At 38.6% G+C, this 14548-nt stretch overlaps 2 protein-coding genes across 3 annotated transcripts in view; both read left to right on the top strand.

The window, feature by feature from the left end:
- LOC131938265 (uncharacterized) overlaps positions 1–1427 on the top strand; it is an 83034-nt gene extending 81607 nt beyond the window's left edge. For both annotated transcript variants that reach the window (XM_059296219.1, XM_059296220.1), the window contains exon 12: positions 447–1427. In XM_059296219.1, the coding sequence (XP_059152202.1) occupies positions 447–595 (149 nt within the window). In that variant the 3' untranslated portion in view covers positions 596–1427. The remainder of the gene's footprint in view (positions 1–446) is intronic.
- Positions 1428–11249: 9822 nt separating this feature from the next.
- Positions 11250–14548, top strand: part of LOC131938272 (leucine-rich repeat serine/threonine-protein kinase 2) — a 36493-nt gene continuing 33194 nt past the window's right edge. The window contains exon 1 of the mRNA XM_059296236.1: positions 11250–11500. The gene's annotated coding sequence lies outside the window, so the exon portion shown is untranslated. The remainder of the gene's footprint in view (positions 11501–14548) is intronic.

Below are 14548 nucleotides of genomic sequence, written 5' to 3'. Positions count from 1 at the left end.
TTTATGGTTTAGATCAATGCACAGACTGAATGTAATTTGCTACAAGGTAATTGAAGTAAAAGACTAGATTTGTTGTATTGCTTGTTATATGTTAAATTGTGATGTTTTCACTGTTATTCCTTGGATGTCAAATGACAAGCTCATTTCTTATTTATTTCATTGCATGTATCTAACATATGTCTGTTTTTATACAATGTTTTTAGTTTTATAGTATTGCGTAAATAGCTTCAGATGCGTTCGAGACATTCTAAGTGACCTGAAGTGATGAATATTATAGTGTCCAGACCTCTTAATGCTTATGTAGACAACACTATGAGTCCTTCTGATTAGGTCACTTTCTGTTACCAAGATTCTACAGATTCTTTTTCTTTAAAATTAACAATAGTTTTAAAAAGCTAGTTGGACTTTTGTGAATGCTCAATGAATGTTTTGTGCTATATTTCTAGGACAAGCAAGTAAGAGTCTGTCCAAATGGGAACCTTTGAGCATGAATGCACTGATTGAATACAAAGAGCAGATATTGGCAGATGGTTTTGGTGAGTTTCAACATGGGCGCTCTAAGATGTGGAACATGGCTGCTGCATCTTCTCAATAGTTGATTGTTCATTACGTGTGATTTGATATATTGACATGACTCAGTGATGCTTTGTTTGCTGCTAAATCTGACAAAAGTAAATGTTGAAAATAAGAATAACTATTTTTTAAAATGTCAGTTTTATCTAGCGTTAAATAAACTAAATGTTGCTGTACATCACTACCATCTTAGATTCTTTGTAAGATGGTTCCTTTACTGACTGGGATATGTAGGGAATTTACTTAAGGGTATTATGTATGTGTGGGGATAACTAGTTTTGGGCTTTTCTAAATCTGTATGGATTGCACAACAAGGCAAAAATTATTCATCATAACTGGCAGTGTGAAAACATCTATGCACAGTTATGGGGCTCAGCAGCAAGCATCGAGCTTGTTTTAATATTGATTTTGTTACTTTTACAACTAATTGTAAACTTATAGCCTAGATTGAGTATCCTCATTTCAGGCTAGATTTACGTGAAGAGTAACACTCTATCTTTATTATTTTGTTGGTTTTTTTTTTTTTTTTGTTTACGAGTAAGAATAGACGAAGAGTTAACTTGCAAATTCTTTAATTTACTAATGAAATGCTTCAAGATAGTGTTATTATATAGAGTCTGAATTGATCTTGAAAGTGTTATACAACATGTAATGTGTGTATATGACCTTGTTGGCATAATTTAATTTAACATTCCTGTATCAGATACTAATTTAAATTTCTTTTACATTAGAACCTGCCCACACATTCCTATAGATCCGTTGGTTGATCAAAATTGAGGTTTGAGATGGTCCTCTGTCGACCATTTTCCCTCTGAATGAACTTTTGTTGACTTTAACCCTTTCCCCGGCAACATATTTGGTACCCTGTCCCCGGCAACTGGGTGGATCACACCCGGACACTTTTTATAGTAAATTCTTTTCTTTGTTCATTGTGGGGTGGCTAACAATACTGACGCAGTTAAGGTATTCAGGGCATTGTAGCCATGTGAAACACAAGACATGTTATTGTCAATGGGAGAGCTGTAATATGATACTACAGGTTAATGGGATTCTCAAGCAAGAGTTAACCTGTGGGTGGACACATGTAGTGATTTATACTCTTTGCTAGAGCTCAGACTTGCAGTTACAGACAGAACTGTAGTTTAGAGTTACAATAGGTTAATGAAATGCAGGGGTAAGATTGCCTGTGGGAGGACAAATATGGTGATTTGTACTCTTTTAGGGAGCTCTGGAATGTAGATAGAGACAGTCGATCATTTTAGCGTAACTTGACATTAACCTCATTAGTAGTAGGAATGAGGACATAAAGGCAAAACAACTTTATAATGCTGCTTGAAAGTTGATACTGGGCAATGAATTGATCAAACTGGGAGTGTGGTGGGTGTTCGACAGGTTGTGACCCTGAGAGTAAGGTTTATAAATAGTCATAAACGTTATTGAGAACACAACAGAAACAAGTCTTACGCTTTTGTCTAAACTCAAGTGCTAATGATAAAGGAATATATTTGCCAGTTTTAGTATAGCAGGTGAAAATTACCAAGTTTTGAGTCTGAACTATCAGTATCAGAGGTAGAAGATGAAGAATGGCAGCCATCAGTACCAGAGGTAGAAGATGAATGAGGGCAGCCATCAGTATCAGAGGTAGAAGATGAATAGTGGCAGCCATCATTACTTGAAGACAATGCTGGTTCAGTTTCAAGCAGCTCTAATGACGAGGTCTACCCAATATACTGCATTTCAACTCAATAATGTGTCAACAGTTGGCACACATAATGAAATGAAACTGATGGTGCAAAGTGAAGAAAAAGAAATATTTTTCAGGAAAGACAAAGTAACAGTACACCAGACCACTGCCAGAAGTGCTAATCCCAGGAAAATTATAAACAGCCTGACTCAAAAATTTCTTCTGTACATGAATACAAAAAATAATACAACCAATATTTGACTGCATTAGCAGGCATGAAGAGAAAGCAGGAGGAGACACTGGCACTCTGCAGAATAACAATTTAGTTGTATGTCAATTCACTTCTGCTTACGGAGGTTTTTGATGGCATAATTTTTTATGAAGAGATTCAGCAACCTTCTGGGTCATATTCACTCTGAAAACAATAACTAACAGTCCATCAGGCTCATTGTATATTTGCTCCCATTATGGTAGATATTCCATACAAATTTAGCAATGTGTTTTGTTTCTGGAGAGATCATAACTCATTGGGCAACTGGTTGATTTTAGAGATGGGAGTAGATTTATCCAATCAATACCAAGCAACTCCGATCAGTATAGAATTAAAATATTTTAGGCACGTGACTCATGTAACACCACTAAAAAGGTGCCCATATTTTGTCAAAGAAAACAATAGTTCCCTGCCAGCAAAAGGAAATGTCCAGTTATTTTAATTTTATCTAACAACTGTACTCTCTGAGGTGCAAATTATTAAAATGTGTTAATGTTCTATTATTTTATTACTAAAGTTGATTACTTCAAATAGTTCAATCCTGTTTGATATTTTTGTTACTCAAATACCTTCAGATTGTTAATTTATAGTTAAACTTTGAAAATGTAACACAATTACTTAACCCACAATGAGTAAAAACAAATTGTTAGCAGCCAGTTTATAAGTTATAAATATTTTTTCCATTCAAAATTGTGTACGGGTGTGTAGCACCCAGTTGCCAGGGACCGTATAAAAAAATTTCAAACCCTCATAAAAAATTTTTTTACGCATATTTTTAAAATTTCCAACCTCCATTGTGTTCACCCCAACCACCTTATAGATGGGAATGAGGCGCAGAAAAATTAATAAAACGAGACTCGAGATATGAGCAAAAATATAGCGACTTCGGGTGGATTACACCCAGTCGCCGGGGAAAGGGTTAAGCACATATGCTAGATTTGATTTGGGTATTGTTCAAAAGTAGCTTTCAGTGGGATTCATTTGGCCTTAAGACATGCAAGACTATCTTTAATGTGGGAAGGCATTTTTTTTTATTTATACTACACTTTATAAAACACAACTATGTATACATATATATATTTATATTATTTCTAATTATTAAATCCGTCCAAACGGCAAACTTTTTAGCTAAAGTTGCCATATTCAAGTCACTGATTCCTGGTGCTAGTGGCATCGAATAGCGTAAGAATGTGGTGATGAGGGCTAAATGACCATTCAATTTACTTTGTGTGTTTTATTTGCTACATAAAAAGGTCCTGTTTCATTAGAATTTTTTCAACATTGTCTAATGATAGTCCCATAATCATTTGGATGCTGTATAATATTGCTTCTTTTTTTTTTAAATTAATTTTTTTGTTTTACTTATCTAGTTGCACTTTTCCTTTTTGTATAATCTTTAACAATTCATACTCAGCCTGTCAATAAATTCTCTAAAGGGTCATTTTTTATGTATCAATTTGATGAATGATATGTGAGCTTGTGTTATTGTAGTCCTAGTGCCTCACGTGTAGATTAAATGGTTGGTAGTGTGTCACATAGCATGGAAACTCTGCTCAGAAAGGTAATCCAAGCCAAGGGTTTCTTAGCATATTGATGATTTCTCAAAAATAGACAATCTGTACTTGCTGCTTGTGCAAGTATGGTGCTCTGTTCAATTAATTGCACGTGTATTTTAGGGGTGCCCGTAATCCCTTGGGGGAGGGTCAAGCCAGCCACCTATACGCATCTTGCTTCATCGTCTCAGGAAGGCTCGCAATGTTCACCTGGTTCAAGTCGAATGACGTGTAGAAAATAACTGATATAATAACGGGGGGGGGCGGGGCTAGTACTCGTCCTGTGGCTCTTTTTGGAAACTGGTTACAAAAATGTGTGGCATAACTTTACTATAACTATAACATGTAAATCACGAGATTTCATGCAGCTATTAAGCACAATAGTACTAAAATAGTAGCGTCTACTTTTACAACACGTAGATTTATTAACAGATGTATGTTTGTTAATGTTATTCCAAAAAATAACATTTCTATCATGTTATAAAAAAAGCTCGACAGTCTACCGGTAGTACCACTTGACAACAGGGGTGTCCACTGTGTAACTGTGACGTATTTGCTTAAGAATACAGACAAAAAATTACTTAAATATAGTTAGAATCAATCGTTTAATTAATTTTAAAAATTAAAATACATACACAAATGCTGCTGATGTGGCACCTCTATTTAAATTTACTTAGGGTGAACTGGGTGGGTAGCGTTGGAGAAATTTTAACAGCATCATCACGATGAAGTGGTAGTATTATGACAGTTTGGGCGATAGTGATTAAGATTGCAAATTATATGAAACAGCAGCAACTTTAAATTATTCTATTTTACAAGATCTATATTAAATTGCGATAAGGCTATATTTTGTGTTTAAGAAAAACAATTTATAACTATGATCGCATAGTTAATTATCCGTTCAGCTTCTTCTTCGTTCTTAATTATTAGTGTTGAAGGGGATCGAGATTTATCTGCCAGTGGGTTTGAACTCGAGGCTTATGTTCGAATTTATCAACCATGAGCTTTTTGCCGACTCGACCACACCTCCAACACAAGCGTTACGTGTCAACTGGTTATGCGCCATTGTTGAGGCCATTGACTCCGATTTCAGCCTGCTTTTCTTTTTGGATTTGCTTCCATAGCCTTTGTCCAACCAAGGCAGCAGTTGTTTAATTTTGGAGTTGTCTCTCCTAGAAGAGCGGCTGTCACCAGATAACGAGCCTCATCTGCCCGAGGGTTCGAACTCGAGACTTTTCGGTTTAGCAACTATGAGCGTTACCGACTCGACCCCCTATCCGTTCAGCTGTTACGTATCGTTTGAATTAGTTTCGAATAGTTAGTAGTAGTTATCAAAATGTAATCGCTCCATATAAATTCTTTGGTGTATTAATTGCGACTAAGACAACGTTGGCATTTAGAATTCGTTAGTTGGGATGTTATTAAATGGAAAGAAAATCTGAAAATAAAGAAGAAATATTCAGGGTGGGAGAGGAAGAAATTGAAAGACATTTCAGGTCGCCAACAAACATCCAAATATGTCAAACTGGAGACATATATTTCAAGCTGTACGCTTTAACAACTTCGACAACAATACAACCTCAGGTTGATGTGTCTCAAGATACCCAAGTACAAAATATACAAGCAACCACATCATCTCATATGCAGAACCAAGTCTCGAGACTCAAGACAATAGACTCAAGTTTCTTCCATGCGTCGTAGCGCCACAATTTAAGATACATTATTTGTGGTTTGCTGTGTTTCTTCCAGACTTTTTTCTCCCGGGGGGGGGGGGGGGGGGGGGGGGGGTGGACGGACGGACACTGTTAAAAGTATATATTTTCTATGTAAATTCCATTTCGCGGGGGCGATAGACTTTCTCCCCCCCCCCCTCCCCAAGAGATGCCTGGAAGAAATTCTGGTGGTATGTGTTCGTGGAGTAGGGAAATTCTCAGTCTGCTGAGGTTTGTAACTGGTATTACTACTCTACTATGCGTGTAAATCTAGGGTGCTGAATGTCGTATCTCACCAAAAAAGTCATAGTTATAGCTACAGTTCTACATAGCGTAACAGGATCGCCATCTCACGAAAAGCACGGCATGTGTCTGTAGTTAAGGTGTCAGTTAAGTGAGGGCCAGTGGGACTGTGCCTAAAGCTGGACCCCATCCACCCCACCCGCTCTGTAAGCCACTGTCTGAAAACTATGGAAGTACTAGGGACCTTTTAAGGATTTTAAACTATGTTCTACAGCAGAAATGAAACTGGATTTACCATTATCTTTTAAAAATTATTTACATAGAACAAATATTAAATTTCCAATGTAAAATTTAATTTAACAGAAAAGAGAAAAAAATGCCTACTAATTCGGTCCAAATTTAAATTAATTCAAAATTTTTTTGTGACCGAACGAAAGTATATTTTTGAAAACTTTCTTCGGCAATATTGTTCTAAATTATGGCAGGAATCGATTGGTACATGTTTCAAGTCGCTAAGTGGTCTGGTTGCCGAGATATGGGCCAAAAACTGCATTTTTTTCGAGGTTTTTTGGCTTTTCCGGGAAATCCATGAAAGAAACCCGGAATTTTTTTGGCCTATGTTCATCCTCGTAACTTGCTTAACATAATTGCTTTTGGAACTAGTCCTCGATATTGCTTCGTTGAGGAGGAGATACGACTTAAAGCTGCGGACACACATTCATTCATACATTCATACATCCAGAAATGACGGGTTAATAAACGCAATTCTCCAGAATGGAAATTGCGCTAAAAAGGGCCCCTTTGTTCCTTGGGCCCCTAGGCATTGCTTATGCTAGCTTTACGGTAGTTACGCCGCTGCCGGGTATGCAAAGACTTAATAAGGTATATATCAGCCTAAATTTTAAATAAGATAGTAGGAGAAATTAAAATAGCTATAAGCTAGGTGATTATAGATTCAACTATTGACATAAGCAGAATGGATCCATTGTATATCCGATATATTGCTGAACATGAAAAGATAAAGATTTATTCAATTTTGTGAGCTTCCTGAAGCAAGTGCAGAGTTTGTTTTTTTTTAAAACGCTTCTTACAGCAGTCACAGATTTAGGGCTGTCAATGACCATGTGCTATGGTCAGTCCTACGATGGAGCAAACACCATGTCTGGTGAAATATCAGGCCTACGAAAAAGAGTTAGGGAAATAGCTCCACACGCACTCTTTACACACTGCTGTGCTCATAATTTAAATTTAATTCTCACAGATGCTGTTTCATCTAATATTCATACACAGCTATTTTTTGGAGTTCTGGGTATGTATTTTACTTCACGAAAGTCAACACTTCAGATTAAAAGAAGCTTTTTTTTCTACCCCTTTTGGCAGTGTTTCTTCCAGAATTTTTTCTCCGGGGGGGGGGGGGGCACTTGAAATTTTCGGGGGGGGGGGCGGTAAACTTTTTTCGGGGGGGGGGGGGGGGCGGACACTGTTAAAAGTATATATTTTCTATATAAATTCATTTCGTTCGGGGAGGGGGGGGCGGTAGACTTTCTTCGGGGAAAGGGGGGGGGTGGAGCCCCATCGAAGAGATGCCTGGAAGAAACTCTGGCACCAAGTTAGGGAAAACTAACGTCCACGTTGTTTTTACTCAAACCACAAGATTAACGCTGCTTAAAACCACAAGATTAACGCTGCTTAAAACCACAAGATTAACGCTGCTTAAAACCACAAGATTAACGCTGCTTAAAACCACAAGATTAACGCTGCTTAAAACCACAAGATTAACGCTGCTTAAAACCACAAGATTAATGCTGCTTAAAACCACAAGATTAACGCTGCTTAAAACCACAAGATTAACGCTGCTTAAAACCACAAGATTAACGCTGCTTAAAACCACAAGATTAACGCTGCTTAAAACCACGTGGCCATGTGCGACATTACAGCTGATAGTACCAATCGTTATTAGCAAAACTAATTAAAACGATATTTAAATGAGCTGGTTAAAACATTGACCTGCCCAGTGGTTCTCACGCACACTTTAGGGTGCTTGTTGGTTTAGGAACACATTAGGGTGCTTGTTGGTTTAGGAATGAGTGGGGGCGTGGTAATCGTGCAAACATTGTCAGTTATACAAGTAGGCCTGTAGGCCTACGGATTACTGGTGCTTTAGAGGTAACTGGTGCTTTACATCAGAGGCGTAGCGAGGGGGGGGGGGGACATATGTCCCCGGGCGCCGACCTTAGGGGGCGCCAAAATGGGTTGGAAAAAACAAATCGAAAGTTTGTCCCCGGGCGCCAGGAAGGGTCGCTACGCCTCTGCTTTAGATAGAGCAGCGAGAGATGCCATGTTGTAAATGTAAGATACGGTAGAAAATGTGGGAATCATTGGTATAATTAAGCTATTCAGATGGATCTCGGTGTTAAATCTAGAGCATGTTGTTTGGCAGAAACGAAAGGTAAGTTTGATTTCGTTTCGTCAGGACTGTCTGCGTCTACATTAATGTTCAACAAGTACTGCTATAGTTGGTATAATGTTCTTAGCTTTGTGTAGCCAACCGGTGTGTTGTTTGGGTAGCCAACCCATGTGTAGTTTGGGTAGCCAACCCATGTGTAGTTTGGGTAGCCAACCCGTGTCTTGTTTCGGTAGCCAACCCGTGTGTAGTTTGGGTAGCCAACCCATGTGTAGTTTGGGTAGCCAACCCGTGTGTTGTTTGGGTAGCCAACCCATGTGTTGTTTGGGTAGCCAACCCGTGTGTAGTTTGGGTAGCCAACCCGTGTGTTGTTTGGGTAGCCAACCCATGTATTGTTTGGGTAGCCAACCCGTGTTGTTTGATTCGCCAACCTAATTGTGATTGCTTTAACTAACTTGATTATCGGATGGCGGTAGATTTCTTGAACTAGCTTGATTATCAAAAAGAATGTTCTATACACATTATAATTCCTGTGTCCACAAGACACAGGTGATTAACTTTATGTTAATTTGGTCGTGTGTCATGAATAAAACGGTGAGAAAACACACGAGTCGCTTTCATTATGCCGAGGATGGAGCGTGAAATTGGTTGGTTAAAAAATAGCCTACATTTTTTTTAGAGCCTGTCCTAACATAAGGTTTAGAAAATTATTTGATGGACAAATGGATGACTTGTAACAAAGTGTGGTCTGAACATGATGTGTAACAAAGTGTAGTCTGAACAAGAGTAACAAGGTGTGGTCTGAATATGAGTAACAAAGTGTCGTCTGAACATGATGTGTAACAAAGTATGGTCTGAACATGATGTGTAACAAAGTATGTTCTGAACATGATGTGTAACAAAGTATGGTCTGAACATGAGTAACACGGTGTGGTCTGAATATGAGTAACAAAGTGTCGTCTGAACATGAAGTGTAACAAAGTATGGTCTGAACATGATGTGTAACAAAGTATTGTCTGAACATGATGTGTAACAAAGTATGGTCTGAACATGATGTGTAACAAAGTATGGTCTGAACATGATGTGTAACAAAGTATTGTCTGAACATGATGTGTAACAAAGTATGGTCTGAACATGATGTATAACAAAGTATTGTCTGAACATGATGTGTAACAAAGTATTGTCTGAACATGACGTGTAACAAAGTGTGGTCTAGATCTGACGTATAACAAAGTGTGATCTAGACATGACGTTTAAAAAATTGTGATCTAGACGTTACGTGTAACAAAGCGTGATCTAGATAATTATAGCGTGTAAAAAAGTATGTTAGGCCTTATATACACATAAGATTACAGATGTCGAAATGTAAAAAAAGAAACTGAGTCTAACAAAATCCAAACGTTGGAAATGTGAGCTACATATAGAAGAAAGTAAGTTTATAACTCTTTAATTTTAAATACTGTTTTTGTCCGCAATGCTGGTAATTTTTAGAAATAAAAAAAAAGTATAGAGCCTGCATTTCCTCATAATAAAACGTGTAATGGGAAAATTATGAAGTTCGAGGGTTTTTTTTATAAAGGAAGTTAGATAATCATTTAAATTTATAGCATGTTCAAAAAAAAAAATAACCCATCGTTTTTGATAGCCTGGTTTAAGTTTCCTTGTCAATTAGTAATGTAACAAGATTGACACTTCCTTGTAAACGTAGAGCCTACTGTGAAAAGATCGACATCCATTTGGGACCAGAGTTTCTTCCAGACATGTCTTCGTTGCAGTGTTTCTTCCAGACTTTTTTCTCCGGGGGGGGGGGGCACTTGAAATTTTCGGGCGGGGGGGGGGGGCGGACACTGTCAAAAGTATATATTTTCTCATTTCGTTCGGGGGGGGGGGGCGGTAGAATTTTTTCCGTGGTGGGGGGGGGGGGCTTTGCCCCGAAGAGATGCCTGGAAGAAACTTTGCTTCGATGGGGGGTGGGGGCGCCTGTCCCACTCCCCCTGAAGAAAATCTACCTCCCCTGAACGAAATGGAATTTATTTAGAAAACATATAGGCCCCTACTTTTATCAGTGATGCTTATCTATAGTCGGTTGTTAATACAACTGGATGTAGCATTGTTTTCTCTATAGTTTGCATCTGTACGTCATGGGGTCACCATCCTCCCCTCCCTTCTCGGGGTCGTCATTATGTAGGCTACTTAAATTACTTTTTAACTATAATTGACTTTAAAAAAAAAAACATTTATTCTATAGACTATAGGCCTATATCTTGCAATTTTTTTGTCTTGGTGTCACCCCCTTAAATGGTGTCACCTGGTGCGGTCCGCATCCCCGCCCCCGCCTCTCTCTCTCTCTCTCTCTCTCTCTCTCTCTCTCTCTCTATATATATATATATATATATATATATATATATATATATATATATATATATATATATATATGCAGTGGCGTAGCTAGGTCGGGTGTCACCAGTTGTTTATCTATTTATCTGTACATTTAGCAATTTTTTGCCCCCTAAATGGTGTCACCCGGTGCGGTCCGCATCCCCCGCCTATAATTGAACACAAATAAGACAACGATTATCAATGTCAGTGAATCTATTTATAACTTCTTCCACCACCCCATCCCATATAAATCAAAGTGGTATTTCAATTGTAAAATAGTAAAGCACGATTGCTGGATCTAAACTGTATATACTGGCCTATATAACGTTTTTTTTTTTAAAAATAAGACCAAAGTATCTGTGTTCCGCGTAATCAAACCGACTTTGTGAACTATAAAGATAACTGTAAACATTGAAGCTTTGGTGTGTAAGGTTTAAGTTAAAGTGCTTTAGCTCTAATAATAATGTGCTTGAGTTTATTTTTGAAAAGTTTGACGTCGCAGCCATCTGAGACGATTAAAAAAAAAACCCACGCGATTCTCGTCCTGTTACAGTTGAATTCATGAAATCATCGAAAGCTGTAGGCCTATGTGCTGTTGCTCATTTTTTGTAAAATGTAGAGAAAGTGACTCTAGAAAGGAATCATTTAAATGCTATACATTCGCATAAAGTACACGGGCATGTAAGTAGGCAGATGCTAAGAGTAATTTCTTTTACATTTGTTTGAGGGGTGTAGGACAAAAGGCCGACATACAAAAGGCCGACAAGACATAAGGCCGACACGGACAAAAGGCCGACACGGACAAAAGGCCGACACGGACAAAAGGCCGACACGGACAAAAGGCCGACACGGACAAAAGGCCGACACGGACAAAAGGCCGACACGGACAAAAGGCCGACACGGACAAAAGGCCGACACGGACAAAAGGCCGACACGGACAAAAGGCCGACACGGACAAAAGGCCGACACGGACAAAAGGCCGACATGGACAAAAGGCCGACAAACCATAAGGCCGACAAACCATAAGGCCGACAAACCATATGGCCGACAAGCATAAAAAATACTAATATCGCAAAATATGTGTTACTGCATAGCTCCTATCTTGACAACCAGCGACATAAGACATGAAAAAAGGTGAAACGTTCAAGTCAAAAGCCGCCGGCATTATCGCCCACATGCAACAAGGTGAGGCTAGCTGCCATACTTATAAGGTGGACAATGGGGTCCATGTGACTAGGGATGACGGTAGTGTACAAAGGATAAACAGATAGGTGGTGTTACCACCATATTTTGCAAAGAAATCAAAGAAAACGGATGAAGTAGAACAAATCGCGTGCCTTGACTGGACTACACGACGTTAAAAACAGACAAAATTTGAATTGTATTTTAGTTTCGTCCATTGCGAATTGCGTGAAAAAAAGTGTATACTATATTCGTTGGATTCATTAATTATATTGTGATTCAGTGGCGTAGCTACCGTAAAGCTAGCGTAAGCAAGGCATAGGGTCCCAAAGCAAATAGGGGGCCCTTTTTCGAAAGTCAGAGGGGGGGGGGGGGGGTGTGCAAATCGAAAGTCTGAGGGTGGGGTGCAAATCGAAAGTTTGAGGGGGGGGGTGCAAATTGAAAGTTTGAGGGGCCCAAAAATCATAGAAACTTAAAAAGTCGTATATAATTACATATTTTAGATATTAAAAATGCCTGTGATTGTAGTTTGTTATTTATAAAACTTGTCGGCCTTTTGTCGTGTCGGCCTTTTGGATGTCGGCCTTTTAGCAGTCGGCCTTTTGTCTTGTCGGCCTTTTGGATGTCGGCCTGTTAGCAGTCGGCCTGTTAGCAGTCGGCCTTTTGTCTTGTCGACCTTTTGGATGTCGGCCTTTTGGCAGTCGGCCTTTGTCTTGTCGGCCTTTTGTCCATGTCGGCCTTTTGTCCATGTCGGTCTTTTGTCCGGATCCCATATAGACGTATAGACACCTCCCTGTCTTGGATTAGAATTAAATTTTGGGAGCTCTACCAAATGTTGTGGACGTTCACATTGTGGGCGGGGTGGAGGGGGGGGGGGGGCGAGAGGACAGGAAAGGGGTCTAATATTTTGAAAGTAAAAAAAAAACCTCATAAAAATGTAGGTAGGCCTAGAGGGCCTATGACGTAATCATTTTAAACTATAAATGGCAGTCGCAGTCTACTCGCAGTAACGAAACTATTGTTTGTGAACTTTAACCTTTGCTTTATGCTTATTGTACTAAAATAGGTAGAGTTAGAATATCCATAAACTAGATCTAGATCTAGTATAGATCTAGATCTAACTCTATAGAGTCCTTGCAAACACGTGACCTAAATCACGTGATACCTACGCCCGCCGCCACAGTGGTGTACATCAGACGTAAACACAATCAGCTGTTCGCCAGCGCTGGACGTGTTCACCAGCGCTGGACGTGTTCACCGTATGTAAAGAATCGCGCCCGCGGAAAAGGAAAAATACGTTAAAAAACTTGAACTCTTAGGAATTGAAGATCCTTATACAGTTATTGACAGTTTCGTGGATAATATAAATATGTGGCCGAAATTTCTAAATAAAAATACTGCTAGTAATACCGTTTGCGTTTAGAGTTTAAGTAGACGAAGCTGATCAAATGGAGTAATATATTATAGGTTATCTACTGTAGCAAACGTGAGACCACTTAACTCCTACAAAACCCACACTACAATGGCTAATATAATCCATGGGTAATAACCAATCTGGGTAGCATGTTATACAATTTAAGACCCTTATAATCCAGCAGGGAAGTAATCAGACACATTAATACTGACGTATGGCTGCCCCCACCTGTATCTAGCCCACAATAAAACCAAAGAGGAGTCTGCCCTGCCCTCCCCTGAAAATGTCTCACCTCCGTGATACCCAGCCCCACAGAGATAGTTTTTCTTATATAATTTTGACCCTCAGGGCCCAGCAGGGAGAACAAAGGGGAAAGTCCCACTGCTCTCCCCTCAACACTTCTCACCTCGGTGTCATGTTATGTCATTTATAGCACACATGGCTTATCAGGGGAAAGCATTAAGGCATTAAGAATCTTAACTCTGGACAGCTACACACTAGTATACTAGCTACACACTAGGTGCCTACTGTAAACTACTAGACTGTAGGCCCTATGTAGACCTGCAATTGTATCAATTGTAGACTGGGTCCATTGTTATTATTCTAAACCATCTCACTTATAATGTTTCTAGCTTGATTTGTTTCTTTTATAAACAGTGGATTTAAAAAAAATTTGCCTAATCATTAACCAAATAATAATAATGTGGTTATTTGTTGTTGGCTGGTATGATCTAGATTGTACTACTAGGCTACAAAAACTTAGCAGACCAATTACTAGATATGAATTTGAATTTAATTAAACTCAGTCCAGTATCAGATACATATTGCTGTAAAAAGACAACAAAGTAGGTAGGCCTTAGTAATTTATTAAAGCCTTCTACTACAATAATATCAACTACATGCTTGTATAAAGTTTTTACAATTTAATTTAAGTAGCAGATTCTAGATCTAAGTCTAGTCATACAATCTATTTCAATTTCAGAAAATTTCGTTTGCTAAAAAAATGATTAGATAATAGGGCGAGATTTTAGATCTTAGAGACAATTAAATGCCTTATTAGGCCTATTATGACTACTTTTGATTTATTATGGGTGTATTTTGAATCGAATGTAGATCTAAACTAATTAAATTTA

The sequence above is a fragment of the Physella acuta genome, unplaced genomic scaffold, assembly GCF_028476545.2.
Source record: "Physella acuta isolate Inbredline_101_S28 unplaced genomic scaffold, ASM2847654v3 ptg000240l, whole genome shotgun sequence".
NCBI lineage: Eukaryota > Metazoa > Mollusca > Gastropoda > Physidae > Physella > Physella acuta.
The sequence above is the reverse complement of the archived record's forward strand: the minus strand, read 5'-3'. Positions and strand labels throughout refer to the sequence as shown.